A 21626-nucleotide genomic window follows, 5' to 3' on the forward strand; every position below is an offset into this window, starting at 1 on the left:
AAAAAGAAAACCTAAAAAGTATTGTTTTATATGCAAGCTTTTATAGATTAAAAGGGCTCAGCTAAAATTTCTACCCTCTTATTTTTAAAAACTCAGAGCTAAAATATTTTTAAAAGGTAAAGATATCTTGTCAATAAAATTACATAACTTCTGAAAATCTATATTTGTGGGCCCGGCGCGGTGGCGCAAGTGGTTAAAGGTCCTCGCCTTGCACGCCCGGGATCCCATGTGGGCGCCGGTTCTAATCCCGGCAGCCCCGCTTCCTTTCCAGCTCCCTGCTTGTGGCCCGGGAGGGCAGTCGAGGACGGCCCAAAGCTTTGGGAACCTGCACCCGCGTGGGAGACCCGGAAGAGGCTCCTGGCTATGGATCGGCATAGTATCGGCCCGTTGCGCTCACTTGGGGAGTGAATCATCGGATGGAAGATCTTTCTCTCTGTCTCTTCTCTCTGTATATCCGCCTTTCCAATGAAAAATAATAAAAATAAATCTTTAAAAAAAAAAAAAGAAAGAAAATCTATATTTGTAAAGATATGATGAGAGTTTTTGAATATACTGGAATAAATTTGTTGGTAGTTGATGCGAATTTTCAAATTTGCTGCCACCCAAAGCATCTTATTCATTTTGGGCATGTCCATAGTCTTCAACCATTCAGAACAAAGAGATGCACAAACAAGGTCCAATAATCGAAGAGTCAGAATTACTCTGCCAGAGCTGAGCATGGTACTATTCAAAAAGAGACTCTGATGAGTATAAAATGTCACCCAGGGACCTACAAGGTGGCTAACCCTCCTCCCACAGCTGTCCTGGCTGCTCCACTTCTGATCCAGCTCTCTGCTTGTGGCTCGGGTAAGCAGTGGAGCATGGCCCATGGCTCTGAGCCCCTGCACCCATGTAGGAGACTGGAAGAAGCACCTGGCTCTTGGCTTTGGCTTTGCATTGGCTTAGCCCCTGCCCATTGTGGCCTTTTGGGGAGTGAACCAAAGGATGGAAGATCTCTCTCTGTCACCCCTTCTCTCTGTAAATCTGCCTTTCAAATGAAAACAAATATTTAAAAGACAAATGTCATCTAATTCATGTTTGGGTGTATGTGAGTGTGTTTAAGGAAAAGAGGAACTAAAACATTCTGATGGTATAATTAATACAAAACTCTTTCTACAATTAATCAAAGAATTATGTCACCTTCAAAGCCTGCACTTAAAATGATGTAATATAGTGGCAGACACAAGGAGGAAGTGAAATGTCCAAAAGCTGTTATCGATGGTACATCCTGAAGGGCAGTACTCCAATAAGAAGGGGCAGAAGCAGGCCAAGGGCCTAACCTAAGCGCAGCAGAGAGCGGAAGTGAGAGGATCTGCCAAACGTTAGGGAAAGGCAGCCTACTCCCACCTGACCAGTGATACAGATCTTCTATTAAGCAAGAAATGTAAAGAAAATAAAACAGAAAGATACCCAGGTCAGAGATTTTCATTCCACAAGTAAGAACACACAATTATTTTTTCTTTTGCCTCTGTTTTCAACATGTTATGGAAAGAGGCTCGGCTTTTGAAAACTAACAGTTCAAATTGCAGCTTTGTCATTAATTAACAGCACTGTCTTGGGAAAAGTAGCCAACTTTTTCAGCCTCAATTGTCTCAATTGAAACTTGGAATTCACTCACAGTTATCATGTAGCTGGAGATATATGGCATATGCTAAGCACGGGGTTTGACAAACGCATGCTCCTGTATATCATCTCTTTCCCATTTAGTCATCTTTCTAACTTCTTATTCATAAAATGATACCTTCTCTAACCATCTCTCATTGAACTTAACAGTACTTAACAGAACTGTGGTGATAAAAACGAGTCTCAAGGAGTTCTAGATCATCATTTAGACAAAACAGTAATACTAACCACATGTTGTTACTCATTCCACATGTACTTTTGAACATTAACACTATGAAAGGCACCGTGCCAAACCCAGGAAGCCTAGGGCCAAGACAAAACGGGCCAGCCCCCTCGCCTACGAGCTCAGAGTTTTCACTTTCTCCCAGAAACAAACATGTATGATACGTCAGTATCACACTCTTCCTATCGTTTTAGTATTTCACTTGCATCTATTTTCCACCAACTAACAGCACTACTATCCTCAAGGAAAAGAAACAGGCAACGAGGAAACAAAATACGCAGCATCTGTATCTGACACACACATTTCCTGCCCTACATTTTGGCATGGGCTAAATTGGGAGGCAGGAATAAAGGAAGGAAGGAACTGATTGTTAATACTGGATTTAGAAGATCCACATGCCTCGCCCAGTACTACTGTATCATCAAGGAGCTTGCAGAGGGATAGGGCATGACCTTGATGGAACTACCTTCTATTTTGCTTCTCTTGATCTTGTCTCCCACTGAGTCTATGCCATTCTGATTGATCGGGCTCCAATCTGCCCTCATTGCCTTTGAACTCAGCTACCCAGAGAATTCTCGTCTGTTTCATCATACGATTGCAATGTCAAAGGGAATTACAAAAAGAATATAACAACATGCACACGAACAGCAATTATAATAATTAAATTCCCATAATACCTGATTTCTTCTAAAACACAAAGTCTGAACACTTCCATTAATATCATTACATTTACATCAGGTAGAGAAGCAATATTTATTAGAAATCTTATTTTATGAAGAAGAGTAAAAATATAATCAAGGTTTATTTTATGAATGAGAAAACATCCAATAGAGCTGACATGGTTAGACGGCAATCCTACACCCTAAACGTCGATGGATGACCTTGCTTTGCTTCTTACTGTGCGCGCAGTCTCGTTTATTTGGCCCTTTGAAGCGTCAGCAGAGAGGACTCTTAATCCATGAGGAATATGCTTTATGCTGATCATGTCAAACCAACTGAGCTTACAATACCATACTACTTTTGAATCCATTTGGTTTCAACAAAAATAAGGGCAGGAAAAATGTAAGAAGTATTTTAATGTATAGCAGAAATCAATAAGAATTTCTGGCAAAAAATTTAAAAACAGAAACTTAAAAGGGTCATTACAGTGTTGCTGCTGATCAAGAATGATTAATGTAGATTGTTGGTTATTAGCCCAGAGAAAAAACCCTTCAAGTGGCTATAACGGAAATAATCAATTTTGTTAAGAGGGGGAGGTTGGGGCAAATTAAGTAACTCATGCTGAACTCCTCCAGTGTCTGGGACAAATCTGAGTGTGCCCTGGGAGGCCTGCTGCCTAGCTGGCTCTCTTAGGGTGACGAGTGGACAAGGAGCTTTCAGGAGGCTTCAGTGGGACTCACACAGCCATGTCCGTTAGCCAGAGAGGCGCAACCTCAACTTTAGCCTCTAAGCAATCAATCATTAACACCTTCCCCTGGGCAGAAGTCCCTAGAACCTCTGTGAATGTTCAACGATGTGTTAACAGAATAGTTTATATGTATATAAACTAAATATATATGTATATATATATATATACACATATATATACACACATGTGTGTGTCCATATATTTTCCTTTTGAAATGTATTCTAAGTCGAGGGCAGAGAGTCCATAAGGCTACATTTCTCACCAGAAGCAGGAAGCGACCCTGCAGGTAGAGCTAGCGAAAGGCCAGGGAGGAGGCACTGGGACAGCTTCAGCTGTGGCTTCCCAGGAGACCCCCACAGCTGGGCAGGGGCACTGGACAGAGGGGCCCGTGTAGCTGCAGGAATTCCCTGCTTAGTCCCCGGCGTAGGGTGGGGGAGTGCCAACGGGTGGCAACTGAATGGCGGATCCCCGTGAAGCCAGGGCTGAGTGCCCACGACAAGCCAAACTCCTCAACTGACTGACGAAGTCTGAAGCTCCTCAGGCACAGGTTCCCAGAGGGCAGGAAGGGAGTGCAGCCAAAATCAAACTTCATTCTACCTGGATAGGAGGCGCGGAGCTCCGCGGCCTACCGAACTTGAAGGGACTCTACTTACCCTGCTCTAGAGTGGAAATCAAAGCCTGCGAAGGTCCCCTGGACTCCACAGAAGATTGGAGACTGACCGGGACGTCTCCAACTTGTGCAAGCCCCGCCTCGCCTGCGCGCCCCTCCCCTCGGACCAAAGGTCAGAATGACCCACGAGCGCAACCTGGAGGAAGTTTGGGCCTCGTCGGCCGCCGCTCGCTTCAACATGGCTGCGCCCAGCGGAGCCGCGGCCTGCCGGAAGGCGCTCAGGCATGGAGCGCGGCGCCGAGTTCAGCAGGTGGAAGGCGCAGTGTCTGGGCAAGGCGGACCTCAGCCGGAAGGGCAGTGTGGACGAAGACGCGGTGGACGTGGTGCGGCTCCTGAACGCGCAGGAGCAGTTCTTCACGACGAGCTCGTGCGCCGGCCGCGTGGTGCTGCTGGACGGGGTGAGGCTGCCCGCGCCTGCTGGGCGTCCGCGCTGGCTCAGGCCGCCGGCCTCCTGGGTGTCCGCGCCGGCTCAGGCCGCCGGCCGGCCCGGGCTCGGGCTTCCCGGGCTGCTGTCGGCGTCGGTGCAGCTTAGGGGGCGTTTCTGGAATTCAGTGTCCATCCCTTGGGATGTGTAAGTCGTGCTAGGCTAGGGTCTGACACAGGGAACACAGATCATTGGCCCAATGACGATACTGAAGAGCAAGGATTATAAAGTATGGCTTTTTTTTTTTTTTAAGCACCAAGGAAACTTATAAGACTTTGTAACCTGATGATGTGTTGAACTGCATTCTTTATCCTTCCTGTCATAGCAGCTACTACTTGGGGAACGTCATCCGTTAAGGAGCTTACTGTCTCCTAGTGGCTCACCGCTTTATTACAGCCCTGATGGTTTTCGCAGATTGCTTCAAAACTTGCAGGGGAAATTGGCGTTAAAAAACATGTTTCTTTTGGACGAAGAAAATTTTAAACATTATGTGTCTTCAGGACCTTCGTAGAAAATGTGTATTGCAAAAAAAAAAAAAAAAGCTGTATGAATTTCAAAATTTGGTAGCACCAAAATAAACTTAACCTTTTAAATGTTTTACTTATTTTATCTGTTTGAAAGTAGCCAGATCTCTCATCTTTTTGGTGCACTGTCCGAATTCCCACAAAAGTTGGGGCTGGGCCACACAAAAGCCAAGACCCAGGAACTCAATTTAAGGTCTCCCCTGTCTTGCGAGGTCTGTTATTCGCAGAAATCAGAGGTGCAGACCAGAGCCAGGACCCAACACAGATGCTCCAGGTCAGATCCTGGGGGAAGCTTCACCACTGAGCCAAACACATGCCTGCCCTTTTCATTTTACATCTTGTGAAATTTTTAACATCTCTTCATGTATTTTAGGCGTGATACTATTCCGATTCCAAACCAGTAATCAGAATTACTGGACACATGAGCTTAGAAAAAAAGTTACTTAAATTTAGCCCCTTCTCTTTGCATGAACTGAGGATAATAAAGAACAGTGGGGTCTTGGGTGGAGGAAGTGAAATGATTTATTCGAAATGTTAGTATCATGATTAATCTGTGTTAAGTGTGCTATAAAAGTTTATCTATTTTTATTGAAAAGTCAGGTTTATAGAGAAAAAGAGAGACAGAGAGAAAGATCTAGTTCATTGGTCAGCTGCACCTATCTGAGGCTAGGAGCCTAGAACTTCTGAGTCTCCCTTGTGGGTGCAGTGTCTCAAGACTTTGGGCTGTCCTCAAGTGCTCTTCCAGGCCACAGGCAGGGAGCTGGAAGGGAAGTGAAGCAACTGGGACTAGAATGGGTACCCACATGGGATCCCGGGAACTATAGCTGCTAGGCTACCTGTTGATTTTATCAGTAGTAGTTTATTCCTAGCATGGAGATGGCACTTCCTGGAAATTATTGCTTAGGTATGTCAGGGACTGATCATTTGCTGGTTTTCTGAGGTAGCAGCCACCTGTTCATTTTATGCTGTTTGTTTTGCCTTCTGAAGCTCTTATCCATACACAGTATTTCCTTGCTTCCAGTTACCTATCCTCCCTGACCTGGATTTTTGTGTTGGTTGCTTGTTAAATCACTGTTCTCTCTTGTCAGAACAGTGCTACACAGTAACAAATTTACTGTGTTGAAACATAATTCTGCTTGTCACAGGGTGAAATCTTTTATTATGAGATTTTTTTTACATCAAATTTCATCCTCTACTTTAATACATGTGCGTTTCAACCCTATTTTATTATTACTTTTCTTCCCTCTTATTTAGTTACTGAAACTGAACTTTCTTGCCTTGAATCTCGCTGTTTTTGCCTTTGTTAATTTTGCCCCTGAGATGTTCCCCGTCTTTGTTAGCATCCCCTCTCCCACCTTAACCCGCAAACATCCCACCATCACCACCACTACCCAACCCACTTGGAAGTAATTACTGTTTCTTCTGAACCTGCTTAGGACTTTACCTGGGCCTCTTTTCATTTTATTTGTTTTCTTATACCTTTTGTTGTGCTTTTTCTCTGCCTTATTTCAGGAAGGATTTGAAGCATCTTACATAAGGATAGTAAAAGAAAAACTATAAAAATCTGCATAAGGAGATTATGAATCAGGTAAACTAGAAAAACATGAGTTCCTGAATTGTGCTGTTGGATCCCATGAACTGGTAGGAGGAACACACACGTGGCTCTGAGATGTAGAGTGACCCCCAGGAAAGTCGGATTTCTAAGTCCTCCAGTTCTTCAGCTGGAGAACAAGACCGAGACTCAGGACTTGTGTATCCCTTCCTGGTTCTGAGGCCTGCCAACAGTCTCCTGTGGCCCCTCTGCATAAGGAATTCTTTGTAGAGGTATAGTGATGCTATTTCCTGTATCCTCCTCCCAGTGTCTTGAAGGTGCAATCTGTGTGTGCCCAAAATACCTAACACAACTTTGGGAATAAACAGTTACTTGTATAAGGCACTATTGAATTGTTTGCTGCCTTCTGGCAGGTGTTGGCCTGTGTTTAAGGTGCCTGAATTCCCCAGGTCCCTGGCTCTGGCTCTGGATTCCTGCATCCTGTTACTCAAACCCAGGGAGGCAGCAGTGAAGGCTTAAGTATTTGGGTTCCTGCCACCCACATGGGAAACCTGAGTTGAGTTCCTGGTTCCTGGCATCCACTGCAGCCAGCGTGGGCGTTTGGGGAATGAACCCACAGACAGGAGCTCTCGGTGTATGTCCTTCTTTCTGACTTTCTGCTTCTCAGATTATTTAAAAAACAAAAACAAAGGTTTGTTTTATTGTAACTTGTACTTATCACTCATTGTTACTTTGGGGACTGCATTTAAAACCTAATTCTGAGGTCACAGATTTATGCCTGTTGAGGCCAGGGAAGAATTAGACTTGAACAGCACAGATGTCAGAAGGGAGTGGGAGAACTTGTTTGGGATTGGGACGTTGCTCTCCTACAGAGGAAATTCACATTCTTTTTTGTTTGTTTCTTTGTGTATTATGCCAACCAAACCGTACAGCTCAGGTACTGCTAGCATGTATTCTCCTATAATCCTTTTCACAAAATCATAACCATAATGCAGAATATACTTTCAGTTTTTTTCACATTATTTTCTTCCTGTTTCTCTTATTTGATTTCATTTTGGTTTTCAGCTAACGTTACCCCTCCAAAAAATTATTGAGCTATTTTCAGTAACATTTAAAATCATGGCTGCAGACACTCATTTAAGAAAGCCTAGAATATATAGTATACATATTTTTATAAATGTTACATGGTTAAATTGTGTTTGATATTTTAGGGCATGAATGGCTTTGAAGTTCAGAAAAAACAGTGTTGCTGGCTACTGGTTACACATAAACCTTGTGTTAAGGATGATGTGGTAAGTTTTCCTATATAATTTAAAAACATTTTTTACATTTGCAACTACTTTGAATAAATGTTAAAAAATAAAATTCAGAATGTTTTATATACATAATTATCATGGCTAATGTTTATAAACCCTAGAAAGCTTTCATTACAATGCCTTTTGGGGGGGCCATAGGACATCAAGGTGTAGAAGTATAAATACGTAAGCAGCTATGACTTACCACTGCCCAATAGAACATATCCCCTTGAACACAGCGGAAGTTGTATGGACATAGCAGGGCTGAAGTTTTAGTTTCATCTCTGCCATTTGATAATTCTGTGACCTAGAAAAAATTGTAGAGGAATAAGTGTTTAGTGCTATCTGTATTCACCAGTGAAAATAAATGTATTACTTACCTGAATTGCTTTAAAATCTTCATGCCTGTGCTGGATGGTTTAGATACATTCATGTAAGTTTGTATTGGCCAGGCACTTTTAATCACTGTTGAATTTAGAAATCCAATTCTGTATTATGAATAAAGATTTATGTAGTTAGCTAGGAAAGATAATTGGAGCTTGAAAGGACAAGTGGCTCTGTAGGCTCAGGTACTCCTCGGAGTTCTCCCATCTCCACGTTTGTTTGCTGGTTCTTGCTGAGTGTTTGCTGTCTTTTCTGCTGCTGAGGAGCTTTGTGACAGGAATGGCAGCTGCCAGCAGGAAGGCCTCCTTTACCTGAGAGTCCTGTATCAGTCTCTGAGAGGGTTTCTTGTGTAGACTGGATGTGCTTTCCAATCAGTTATTTTTACTGGTGGAATGGATAGCCTTAATCAAACATAGGCACTTGACACCTGTGAAATAATAGGGAGTGTCATGAGTGGCAAGGCCCTGCCAGAAACAAATATTGTGAAGGAGGGATGGTGCTACTCTGGAATGCTAAGAAAAGAAAAATGCAGTGTTGTATGAATTTAGCTCAAATGTAATATGAAGTGTTTTACTAAGTGGTCAGGCAGGATAGCCTGTACCATGTATATAGTCAAAAGCAAGGCAGGTAAATCCCATGCAGTCAGAAAACAGTTGCATGACTCAAGGTTGCTAAGAACAGCCAGCGTCACACTAGGCTTAGGTGAGGAGGTGCCTTATAGCCGGGGTAAAGACAGTACATGAGAGCCAGCCTCTTGCAACAGATCTCTTCCACAGCTGACAAGGGTGTTCTGGTTGTATACATCTCACTTTGTGCTACAGTGGAAGCCGCTAGCCCTTGCCCCATGGGCTCTGCCATACAGGTAGCTGAACATCCAAGATGCATATGGAGCTAAGGAGTTCGTGGCAAATCCTTTTGTGCATTGCAGGGAGGGTCAGGAAGGCACTGTCTGTGCTCTGGGCATTTTGTGTGCAGTGTGATTCGCGAAGTTAGCAGCGTGCATCCCGCTGTGAGCACAAGGTTCTTGGGAATGCAAGAAGGCATTGGACTGCACTGGGACACTTCTCTCCCATTATAGAAATCTCACCAAATTTAACAGTGCCCAGGTACACTTTTAAATAAACCACCTTCCTTAATGCAGTCTGTGATGGGATGAAATAAAATGGAAATTTCCTTCACAAGATGTAGATGTAGTAGAAAAATACTACAGGGAGTTTTCCAAAATTAGAGTTCACAGGTTTTAAGAAAATAAATAAATGAATAAGTCTTTGGTTGAAAAGCACACGCATCAAAAAGTCACAAAGGTAAAAGTTATTGCAGGAAAAGTATGCTGAGTAACTCTTAAGGTTTTAGGAACAGCAGAATATCTGTATGAGGTAGAGACTCACTGGACAGCAGAAACCTACCCACCATGACTAGCCTGGCATGAGCAGGGTTGGAAAGAGGATGACATGCAGTTGGGAAAACAAGAAATGGAACAGACACAGATAAAGACCACGAGAGCGGGCAGCCAGGGGAAGCCTGCTTCTCTGGGGAAGGAGACGACCTGGAAGGCTCGCTGTCTCTTGAGCTGCTTGAGGAGTCAGATTACATGGAATGACGTGACACAAAGGTTGATAGCTACATTACATGTATGATGTTAGGCAACCAGTGCTTGAAGATTAGGAAGCAACAAGGTGAGCCAAGTGCAGCAGTCAGTGCATGAGTGTCTCAAGGACATCTTTAGAACATGGAGTTCTGTGGCCTTAGACGATTGCCCAGCTGTGGACCTTTGCCCACAGGCCTCTATCTTGGTCATGGACCAAGCACTCATGGACTGCTGCCCACAGAGTTTAACCTGGTTTTCTGGCACCAGCAGTCTGGGAACTTAAGATTCCAGACACAGTCTGTCCTGCTCTTCTTTATCAAGTCATACTGTTATTTCTTTACAAACTGCCTACGGAAATACCCATGATGTTGTATCTAATATCACTTCTTTTTCTTTAGATTGTGGCCCTGAAGAAGGCCAGTGGTGATGCCATTTTGAAATTTGAACCATTTGTTCTTCATGTGCAGTGTCGACAGTTGCAGGATGCACAGATTCTGGTAATATTTTTAATTATACTCGACTTTATTAGTTCTGTCCATTGAGTGGAATTGGAATTGTTAAGTCTCCTAGAAGAATAATGTGATGTTCTGTTAGCTTTTTATTTGCTTATTTGTTTATCTAATAGATGTGTTTTACTTTTAGTATTAAAAAAAAGATAGTAATTACTAGCAAACTATAATATGCAAGTTCATGTTTTCTTCCTTAACCAATCTATTTAAAAATTTCACTTTAATACTGCATTTTATTTTTGCTTGCTGAGCTTCTAGAAAAAAATTTCAGTGGAACCATGTATTAAATTAAATATCTTTAAGCAGTTTTTAATTTTCCTCAATTTAATTAGTATCAGGTAGCTGTTTAGACTTGATTTTTTATTTCACTTTTCTGTTCATTTTTCTATCTTTATGCTTACATATAATATATATGACATTAGGTATATATATATAAATTGGCATAGAGGCTCATTTTTGAATTGCGTATAATTTATATGTGCAATTTATATTCAACAAACATACAGTGGGTCGTGATGATTAAGATTAGAGACTTAGTTTTATAAGTTGGGGGGACAGAAAACACAAGTCAAGAAAAAAAAAGAGAATAAGTGTAAATTCCAGTTCTCGCTCAGGGAAAACTGAGCAGGTAATAGAGCTGGCATGCTTTAGGCCAGGCCTCTCTGGCTAGGGTGTTTTTGTACGAAGACTTAAAGAACAGGAAGAAGGAGACCTGTAAACGTAATGATGAACATTCTAGGCAGATAGAAAAGGATACACAAAATTTATGAAGCAAGGAAGAGCTTTGTGTGTTAATACAGTGGGTTAGATGGGAGAGTGAAAATAGAGACGATATAACAGATCATTTGGTGCCTAATGAACCAGGATAAAGAGTTTGGAATGCTTTATAAGTACTAAGAAACTTTATGAAGGGATAATTACCTGCAAGGGCTAGTGAATGGGATTGGTATGCTCAGCACCCCAGGTGTGCTGCATGAGAGAGGGGAGTGGAGTTAAGCATGAAAGCGGGTAAGTTGGGAGTTGATTATGTTCATGTGAATGTGAAATGCTAGTGAATTGGCCTGCCAAGGAAATAGAGTCAAAACATAGTTAAGTGTTTGAATCCACAAACTTGTGGATTGGGAAGGATATTGGGGGGAAGGGAAAAAAATAGCTGCTAGGATCTGGCTTGAGCTCCTGGGTGTTGGGTAGTGTCCTTCACTCATATGGGGAGTGGTAGGGCAGCAGGGGTGAAGTGTAAAGAAGTGGGGGTAAAGAATCTTGCGTGTTAAATGTCTTGAAGACCTGCCAGGGCTACATAATCAAATACCTCAGACTGGGTGGTTTAAACAATAGGAAGCTGTTCTCTCACAATCTGGATGTTGTAATTCCTATGTCAGTGTGCTAGCAGGGTTGGTTTCACTTGTGGCCTGTGGCCTGTGTGCTTCAGTGGCATTTCCTCCAAGACCAGATCCCTGCTATGCATCTCTTCCCATAAAGACCTAGTTAGGCTTACGTTAAAGGCTTAAGTTAGGGATCTAGGCTTCTGACACCCTACCATTAATTACCATCTGAAAGATGCTATCTCTAAAAGAATCACACTGGGATTAGGGTTTTAGCATAATAATTGAGAAGCCTTACACACACACACACACACACACACACACACACACACTTCAGTTTCTCACAACACCTGAAAGTTTCAGAGGTCTTTGAATAGAGGTCTGCCACTCTCTCTAGGAGTAGCCTGGACTGGAGACCCATCGGGGGAGATGACATCGCAGAGTCTCAGTGAAGTCACCTGAGTGGGAAATATGGAAGAAAAACAAAAACAAAAACAAGGGCCTGAGGAACATAATCTCTTTGTGAACACCTGCAGTAGGCCTGGCTTTCTGCCAGGTAATGCAAAAAACTGGAAAAATCAGATACTATCCCTCTGCTAAGAGACTGATGCATTCTGGGGAGAGAGGCATTCAACATGTAGGTAAACACTACTTTCTCCTTGTGTTAAGTGCTGTGAGGGAAATAAGCAGGGTGCTTCCACTAGAGAGTAAGGGGAGAGGTATTTCAGAGTGGTTATAAAATGAAGGACTCTGAGAAGGTAGCACTGAATGGAAATGAGATGAGTGATAAGCAGCCAGCCACAGAAAGAGTAGTCAAAGAGACCCGCAAAGATAAAGAGGTTATAGCAGGAAAGCAGGGGAAATACAAAGATAAAGGGTTAGAGAAAAAGCAGAGCTGGTCCAGCAGAGCATAGAGAGCTCTGGTTTACAGTTTAGAGCCCACCCTTGGCTCAATCTTCTGAAGGAGGCAAGGGTAAAAGTAGTGTGTAATCGGGACTGCTACTGAGGACAAGCAGAAATGGGATGGGAACTAGAATGGGCAGTGAGTATGCAGAGCTTGGTGAGTTGGAAGTGTTTGGATGTAAAACCAAGAAGTTGGGTATATAGAATGCAGGAGTAAAAACACCAATACTGACTAGATATGGAACTGGAGTAATTGGATGGACAGTAGTATTTACTGAGCTTAAGAAGATTGCCTGTGAGAGAAATGAGTTTGTAATAGATGAAATCAATTTCAGGGTAGAGGTCTGATATGGAAATGAGGGGCAACATATATGTGATATTTAAACCTGGAAATTGGATAGAATTTCAAGAGCAGACCTTATGCTTAGAACAAGGCTTCTCAGCTGGCACTATGGATATTTGTGGTCAGATGGTTCTTTGGAAGATTCCCTATACCTTGCAGAATGCTTAAGCAGCATCCCTGCTCTCTGCCCACCACGTGCCGGTTGAGCCCCTCAGATTGTCATTTCTTGTGAGAACTTGATAGCCAGCAATGTCTTCAGATGTTGCCAAGTAACCACTATGGAACAAAATCTTTCCTGATACAGAACTGAGCTGGAGAAAGAAAGGAACTCCCGTCTAGTCCCCCGGGCTCTCTGACACGTGGAGGCTGATAAAACAGTAACATACCAAGTCATTACAGTTCAGAATGCTTTTCGATGCTAATTTGAACAATACTTTTAAGAAGCTTATTTTATATAATGGTATAATAAGAATGATTATTTTTGGACATTTTCTACTTTTGAAATATTTTGTAGCCCTCTATATTTTATTGAATTCTAATTTTAGTCTTTTTCAGTGACACTTCCAAAGTTGACATTTGAATATGTCTGAAGTGAATTCTAATAGGACTTTTAAGCATAATCCATATTGAGTAACCAAATACCCTTATTAGATTTGGGTGTTGTGTATGTTTCTTCAACTGGTCAAATTACCACTAGCTAGAATATATGAATTTAACAAGCTTTATTTTCTTGCAGCATTCAGTGGCAATTGATTCTGGCTTCAGGAATTCTGGCATAACAGTGGGAAAGAGAGGGAAGATTATGCTGGTAAGATTCCTTTTGGCAAAAGTTGTTCTCTAAGTGAAGTGATTGGGCTAGTGGATACCCTCTTCTTTAGACACTGCCTTTAGTTTCCAACACAGATCTTGCCATTTGCCTTGCTCAGAGACCGTCAGTGACATCCCCTCTCCACAGGGTAGTGTGCAGAGTTTAGATTTACATTGAAACTGTTCATTGATAATGCTCTCCTCCATTTACTTATTTTAGAGGCAGAAAGAGAGAGAGAGAGAGAAGTGTGCGCTGCCATTCTCTTCTTCACACTTCTCAGATGTCTGAAATAGCCCCCAATTAGGGCTGAAACCAGGAGCTGGGGACTCAATCCAGGTATTCCACAGAATGGCAGAAACTGAATTACTTGAACCATCATTATTATTATTGCCCACGCCCCCCCAGGATCTGCATTAGCAGGAAGTTGAGTCAGGAATTGGAAGTGGATGTCAAAGCCAAACCCCCTGATACCACACAATCTTCCAACTAAAATATATTAGCCATCCCTTTAAAAAATTGCCAATCCTTGGACAAAATGATCTTTAGATCCCTTGTAAGTCCCATATTTTCTGTGAGATTTTCCCACCCACTGGCTTACTCCCAAATGCCTAAAACAGCCCAGGCTGGACTAAGGTTAAATCAGGAGGCCAAAATTCATCCCAGGTCCCTCACATGGGTCACTGATACATGTACTTGATCCATCACTTGCTGCCTCTTAGGATTCCAGTTAGCAGGAAGTTAGATCTGAAGCAGAGGAGCTAGGACTTGAACCAGGAACCCTGCGATTGGATACAGGTTTCCCAAGAGGCAAGTTTGGCCCATGCTTTAAACAGCTATCCTCTGTTTTCTATTTTTAACAAAAGCCCATTTTAAAACTTCTTACAAAAGAAGACATCAAATGTGACTAAAGGAAGTCAGTGTCTATAGAACTGGTTTGTACTGCGCATCTGCAGTGCATCCAGTGTCCCAGACAAGAGCAGAGCCATTCTTTCACCTTCCTTTATCTTACATATCCATTGGTCACAACTCTGAGCACTTCTTTCTCTCACATACCTGACTCCAGCCCAGGACCTCTCTGTATCTTCATCATCCACTCTCCACAGTTGTTTCCTCACTGATCTTCCTACTGTGGTCTCCACCATGAGTCCCTCCAGTTATTATTGTTAGCATGCTCCTTATCAAACATCAGGGCCTCCAAATATTTTCTTTATATTCAAGGCCATGCGCAAACTGTTTTGCATCTGCCTATTTGTATTCACTTCCTGGTAACATAATAATGTTATAGCTGTAGAGAAGTGTTCATTATTTTCCAATGTATTGTTTTCTTCCATGACTCTGTACATACAAATAAGTTGATCCATTGGCTGGAATTTGGGCTCATTTTTGTACCTAGTGAAATTGTTTTCTGTCTTTAAAATCCCAAATTTTAATTGTTACCTTTCCCATAAAGATAAATCTTCAGATTCAGTTAACTGCCCCTCTTTTACATGTCCCTCGCATTGCATGTGTGTGTGTGAGCCTGGAAGTGCATATGTTTCTTTTGTCATAAAACCTAGGTTGTGTTATAATCCTGTACTCATCTCTTTATTCCCTGCTGTAAAGTGTGAGCTCTTAAGACAGGAAGCATTTTATAGTCCCCTTGTATGTTTGCATCTTACATAGCACCGGGAAAATTACAGTTAGTTGGTAAAGATTCATTGAATGATTCACTGTTCTTCATAACAGTTTTTTAGAGTTTTGTTGTTGTTGTAGACCAGCGTCTGGTTCTGCTTAGAGCACACTTGATCAGAAGGGTTAAAAAGAGTGGCAACCAGAAAGAATGGAGAAATCAGTCACTGACTGAGTGTGACGGAGCAGACATGGTTTACTTCTGCATTATATGTGATAGGGGTAGTTGTCCTTGGCTCTAGCAATGCTAAGAGACTTTGTGGCATCCAAACCCTTTTGGTTTTTCCCTTGAAATTTCAATCATTTATTTCTTTAAATTGTATATTAAAGCTCACCAAGGTATAGTGATGTTGAAACTGTTAAAGGTTATTGGGTTTTGATAGTATCTGCTTTTCTGAAGAGAATGCATACAGTTCCTTTTTGATAATGACTGATGGGAAAATCTGCTTCATTTATTTTGTTTTAACTGAGTTTAGCTAAGTTACAGCAAAGCACAAGACTGTTCAAGCAATGCTAAAATGGGGACTTTAATTATCTTCAGTGACCCTAGTATATAACACTAAATACATAAATTGTTTTTTCTTTATAGGCTGTCCGCAGTACACATGGCTTAGAAGTTCCATTAAGCCATAAGGGAAAACTGATGGTGACTCAGGAATATGTTGACTTCTTATTAAATATAGCAAATCAGAAAATGGAGGAAAACAAAAAAAGAATTGAAAGGTATGTTCATTGGATATTCTCATGTTATCTTATATGCCCAAGTCATCCTTACACATATTAATGCAATCTGAACTGATTATCTACTTGTAGACTCATTACTGATTAAAAAAAAAAGATGATCAAGGTAGTAGACAAGAATAGGCCAGATTATAATGAGCAGTGAATTGAGCATTCTGGGGGATGGAGACATGGCTGATGGGGACATGGCTGCCAGAAACAAGCATTAAGGAGAGAAGCAGTGGCACAGGTCAAAGAGCCTGACGTCCACGGGAACCGTAATTGATGAAGCTGAGCCTGGTAGAGAGGAGATGCCCGCTGCCCCTGGGAGTGATCCACAGCTTCCCTGTAAGAAACACAGCTTGGTTCATTTGAGGTTGGTACATTTTTATACCTTTAGTTAGTTCAGTATCCTGTGCTTACTAAGCTTAGATCTAGACTTGACATAATCCTCCAAGTGCAAAGGATTATGATTGTTAGTTCATGTTTATACTTCTCTTTTTCTTCAGCTTCACCTTCTGGCAAATAAAACTTTTCCTTTCCTCAACTTTTTCTTAAAAATAGAATTTTTGTAAGTAACTATTTTGCTGCCTTTAATATATGCAGTTAACACCACTGATTGCATCAGCAAGTTATATATTTAAGCAGTGAGATAAATTTCACATTTATAGATTTTTTTCCTCTTTCCCTTCCCCCATGATTAGCTCACATCCAGTCACTTATTTTTTAAATATCTGCTGTTTGTGCTCCATCCTGACCACTGCTTTTTCTGTACAAGGCCATTTCAGTAACTTCATTGACTGACCTTAACAAGTAGGATGCCACCTGGTATGTCTGTCTACTAAGTGATTGTCCACAGCCCAGTTAGCACGTCTGTAAAAGAGTCCTACTGCTTGACTGGCCTTTTTCACATTCTTTAATATCTAGAACTTTCTTGAAGCTACTAAGGCCAGAAGCACCAATGATAGGTATGTGGCTTGGTCAAAAGAGGTAGACCTGGTCTTCAACGGAAAAACTGGATTCAAATCCTCATTTCACCAAGTTACTCAACTCTTTTGGCTTCATTGTTCCTCTCTGTTTGCGAGAAATGTCCATTGAAAGGAAAAATTATTAGTATTCATCCAATGGCATTTGTATAATGACTGACCCTCCTTATCATAATATAGACTATAGCCTATTCCTCCTCCTCCTTCACTGACTCATAGAAAACACTTTTAACTATTCAGTATCACCCTCTAGGCTTTCTCAACCAGGTCCTCATTTGAATCACAACAGTCGCAACTTTTCCAAGTGATTGTTTTCTCAGTTCTAAGATGTATAAGAGGTACCATGTTGAACACATTGAAAAGAAATTCATTATGTATAATCAAGGCCTTAGGGCTTAATTTTGTAGCTAAACCCAGGCTGATGGAAACTAACCACAAAACCTGCTCCCAGAGTGTTTTAAGTCTACATTCTTACTAAGTTGATGATTCCAGGTAAACAACTGAGGTATGCCTCTGCACTCCACCAGACTAGAGTTGACCCCTATGTGAGAATCTATTGTGCCTGTCCTAAAGCTTGCTACATTAAATAGTAATCTGGCAAGGCTGTTTGCTAAAACATTGGCAGTAGCAAATCAGTTGTTTTTTTTTTCTGCTTCCTTACTTGAATTTCAACAAGATTATAAATATAGCCAAGATCAACTAACTGTACACCTGGTGAAGTTAATTGAACCACGTTCAACAACTATAAAATCAAATTATGTTTTAAATCCAGTGACTGAAAAAATATGTTTTGAGATTATAGTGTGCATGCTGCTATCAAGAGAGCCGTGTTCATCATATAAAATCAGAAAAATTAAAGAAGAGTAAAAAGTGTCTTAAGATACTGATTAGAAGATTACATGTGAATTCAGAAAGTGTGAGCAAATTAGGGGGCTCCTTTGGGACAGCTGCACACTCAGGCAAACGCACAGAAAGAGTTACTCTTCTGATTTTAACAAGAGAAAAAAATAAATGCTGCAGGTGCAATCAGACATCAGGTACTAAGATTGTTTGTCATAGGACCTAAGTTTTACCATTCAAACGTCGTTATGAAAATGTTTACGAGTAACATTCAGCACCAAGAAATACCCTGGAAATATTAAAAATCAGTTAAGGTAAAAAAATGTTGAGCAAAAGATCTTGTTTATTAAAAACAATCCCCAAGCTCCCTTCTTACTAGGGCTTCTCCAACAGAAACAGTGGAGTTTCTGTGGTTTCTGGAACTGGGCAGGACAAGGCCTGGAAGTGGCAGCCTGCTTTATAAACAGCTGATTGGGAGACTGGAAGAGACAGGAGCTGACACCAGACAGAGTAAGACAATTTCATACATAATGATTGCCAGGTGAAAACCATGAAGTGTGGAGATCTGTTTACTAACTACAAGAGGAAGGTTTCTTTTGTGTCTGTTAGCAAGGCCTCAGTGCAGGGATCAGATGAAACCACCGTTTGGCTGTGAGTAAAATGAAATTAGCCATGTTCGTCTTTTCATCAACTGTGTAATAAGAAGATGTTAAATAAAATGTAGAATAAAAGGGTTGACTATATTGGCATATAATGTTGTTAAGAACAAAGCAAATCTGAAATAAAAAGTAATTGACTGTAATTTCAATGGTTGACTTTAATTTTTTTTTCTTCTTGTGGTAAAAGAGTATAACATGGAATTTGCCATTTTAACTAATGGCACTAAGTACATGCACATTGTTATGCAGCCTTCACTTTACCACCATCCTCCCCAGAACTTCTTCATCATCCCAAACTGAAACTCTACTCATTAAACACTTCCCCATGTACAATACTCCAGCCCCTGATTTCTGTGAATTTGACTACGTAAGTACCTCACGCAAGAGGAATCGTACTATAGTTGTCCCTTTGTGTTGTCTTCCTTCACTTACCTAATGGCTCAGGGCAATTCCATGCTGCAGCGTGTGTCAGAGTTTCATTGCTCTTTAACACTGAATAATAAGTACTCCATTATGTTCATAAGCTGCGTTTTGTTTATCCAATCCTTGTCAATGAATATTTGGGTTTCAAATAATGCTCTCAAAATTGGTACCCATAGATTGATCCAAGTACATTTTCAGTTGTTTTTGTGGAATTACTGAATTGTACGGTAAATTCTACATTAAATTAAATCTGTATCTACAATACAGATTTGTATAGCATTTCACCATTTTATATTCCCAATCAGAAGAAACTAGAACCACATCCTGGCTAACACTTTTTATTTATTTACTTATTTACTTATTTATTTATTTTTACTATGTATCTCTATCCATGTATCTATATATGTAGTAACAATCCTAAATGTGTGAAGTAACATTTCAATGTTGTGTTATTTTGTATTTCTATAATGATGCAATGTTTACAATAACTGTATGGGCCTCCAGCACCTAGCACAGGCCCTGTCACAAACTTTGTGTATGTGTGTGTGTGTGTGTTTGTATAATTCAGTAAAAAATGCTATAACTTAACCAGTTTAAATTCAAATATGACTAACGCCTAAAAATTGTATAAAATTATATCTAGTTTTCCTAAAATCTACATTCCTGTTGCAGAAGTCAAAAAAAATTCCAGTTTTTATTGCATACAATTCTGTATCCTTGAAAAATAATAATTCATTTTCTCAGGAGAGGTCTGAAAATGTCTCTCCGGTGAAGAGAACTTAGTATAAGTTCTCCATGTGTGTTATAACCTTGATTGTAGAGATGGCATTTGGTTTTATTTCTAAGAAGAAAAAACGTTGCTTAAGCATACATTTATTTCATTCTCATACTCCTTTACGCTGCCAGTGAGTGCTTGGAAAATTACACTTGGAGAATTGGGTTTTAGATCATGTGGAGAGGGTTGTAGTAGGAAGACAGAACAGGTCACTGGAAAACAAAGTTTTTGATTTATTAAGATAGCTTTTCAAAGATCTTTCAATGTTCTCTTTGGAAAAGATGAAGGTAAATTAGCATTTGTAGTTTTTAGTCTTGATTTTCAGCAAGAATCTTTGTTCCATTTTATCTTTTGTTTCTGAGTACCCTAAGGATGAATCTTTGAATTCTTAGGTTCTTTAATAGAAGATTAAAGTAACACATCTGTTCTTCCATTACCTTGTTAATATGACTCACAAGTCATTTATACAAGCTGTTAACTCTGCAGTGATAAGTGAGTAATCTTGCCTTTAATTTTCTAGGATAAAATATAATTTAGAAGCAGGACTGGGTCACACTGCCACTAAAGAGCGCAGAGTGGCAAAAATAGTAGAAGTGATTCCCTGTCAAGGATAGGACTTCATGATCAGAAAAAGGAGACTAACACCATCTAGAGTACTCATATTTGTGTTTTGAATGAAAATGGGTCTTCCTCCACAGCCACAAAGTGCTGTCTATAATATGCACAGGCCCTGAAGCATACTTCCGCCTCGAGACCAACAGATGGTGTTATTTCAGAGTTCCGAAGAGAAGCTGTGCCTTTACAGACATTTTCAAAATTTCCAGTTGGACTGCCATCATAATCCACTGCCTCTGCTTCAACAATGGGTAGTTTGTTCTTTTCACCAGTGCCTAAACTATTCATTCTTAAAGATAATCGGTGTTCATTTTTGTCATAGTCCACTTTAAAGTGATAATCATTGTCAGCCTTTAGTTCACAACCAAAGATAGTTCTGGGGCCTCAGGAGGTCCATGTCCATCGAAGCTTCCATGGGCAAACTGCAAATGCAAATGTGGCGCCTACTCCTGCGCATACAGGATGAAATCCTGCCAGCAAAAATGACCGTTAGTGAGTTCTACCTTCGTGCCAGTAACTGTACAAGAGTATAGGATCTTTGCTACTAGGTGCAATGAGAGGTGTGTTATCTCGTCAGTATATTTTGTGTGCATTAAGCTAATATAAAACATTGTCAGATTTACAGAATTTGTAAGTTCTTAGTGATTTGGTTTCAGAGCATGCAGGTGTAATTGCAATACTCCTTTCTTTACAGGTTTTACAGCTGTCTACAGCATGCTTTGGAAAGGGAAACGGTGACTAACTCTAGGACTAATGTCACAGAACCATCAGATACTGACAAGAAAAAGAAAATGCCAGAAAAATCCCCCGGCAAACATATTACTAAAGAAAATGACAAAGAACTTGAAAATCCCGATGATGATGATCCAGGAATCAGTGTCACTTTCTTTCCTGAAGACTACTAAGATTTATTTTGAAGTATCTTAGTAGAAGAAATGTTTCTAATGGCTTTTATAAAGTTACTCTTTGTAAGAGTATTTGTTGAGTGTATCAGTCACTCAGAATAGCAGGATTTTATTTCTCTGTGTTTCAGAGAAATTTTAAAAATGCAGATGGCTTAAACTTTTTAAACATGCAAAAATTGTACATATTAATATGGCACCACGGGATGAATGTCAAATCAGGATAAAGATACATATCTCCTCAAGCATTTAGCTTTATTTTAAAAACATTCAAAATCCTGTCTTCCAGGTTTTTTATAATATTTAACTATGCAATGCATTAACATCTATAGTCACTTCCTGTGTAGTAGAACCCAAACTTGTTACTCCCTTCAAGCTACATTACTATTCATTACTCATTACTGCATTACTACTCATTAATAA

General features: G+C 40.6%; 2 protein-coding genes across 3 annotated transcripts in view; one reads left to right on the top strand and one right to left on the bottom strand.

Moving 5' to 3' along the window:
* Positions 1-4298, bottom strand: part of CRYZ (crystallin zeta) — a 27119-nt gene extending 22821 nt beyond the window's left edge. Inside the window, exon 1 of the mRNA XM_040987286.1 lies at positions 3947-4298. The gene's annotated coding sequence lies outside the window, so the exon portion shown is untranslated. The remainder of the gene's footprint in view (positions 1-3946) is intronic.
* On the top strand, positions 4175-21352 carry TYW3 (tRNA-yW synthesizing protein 3 homolog). 2 transcript variants are annotated; one of them, XM_040987288.1, is made up of 6 exons: positions 4175-4361; positions 7675-7755; positions 10129-10227; positions 13544-13615; positions 15873-16006; positions 20996-21352. In XM_040987288.1, exons 1-6 carry the CDS (start codon positions 4188-4190, stop codon positions 21204-21206), a joined length of 771 nt encoding a protein of 256 aa, XP_040843222.1. In that variant the 5' UTR covers positions 4175-4187; the 3' UTR covers positions 21207-21352. The 2 variants fall into 2 exon arrangements, with proteins under 2 accessions (XP_040843222.1, XP_040843223.1); XM_040987289.1 differs by lacking the exon at positions 10129-10227.
* Positions 21353-21626: the final 274 nt, after the last annotated feature.

Source organism: Ochotona curzoniae, unplaced genomic scaffold, assembly GCF_017591425.1.
Source record: "Ochotona curzoniae isolate NIBS_2020 unplaced genomic scaffold, NIBS_Ocur_1.0 contig_4612, whole genome shotgun sequence".
Classification (NCBI taxonomy): Eukaryota; Metazoa; Chordata; class Mammalia; order Lagomorpha; family Ochotonidae; genus Ochotona; species Ochotona curzoniae.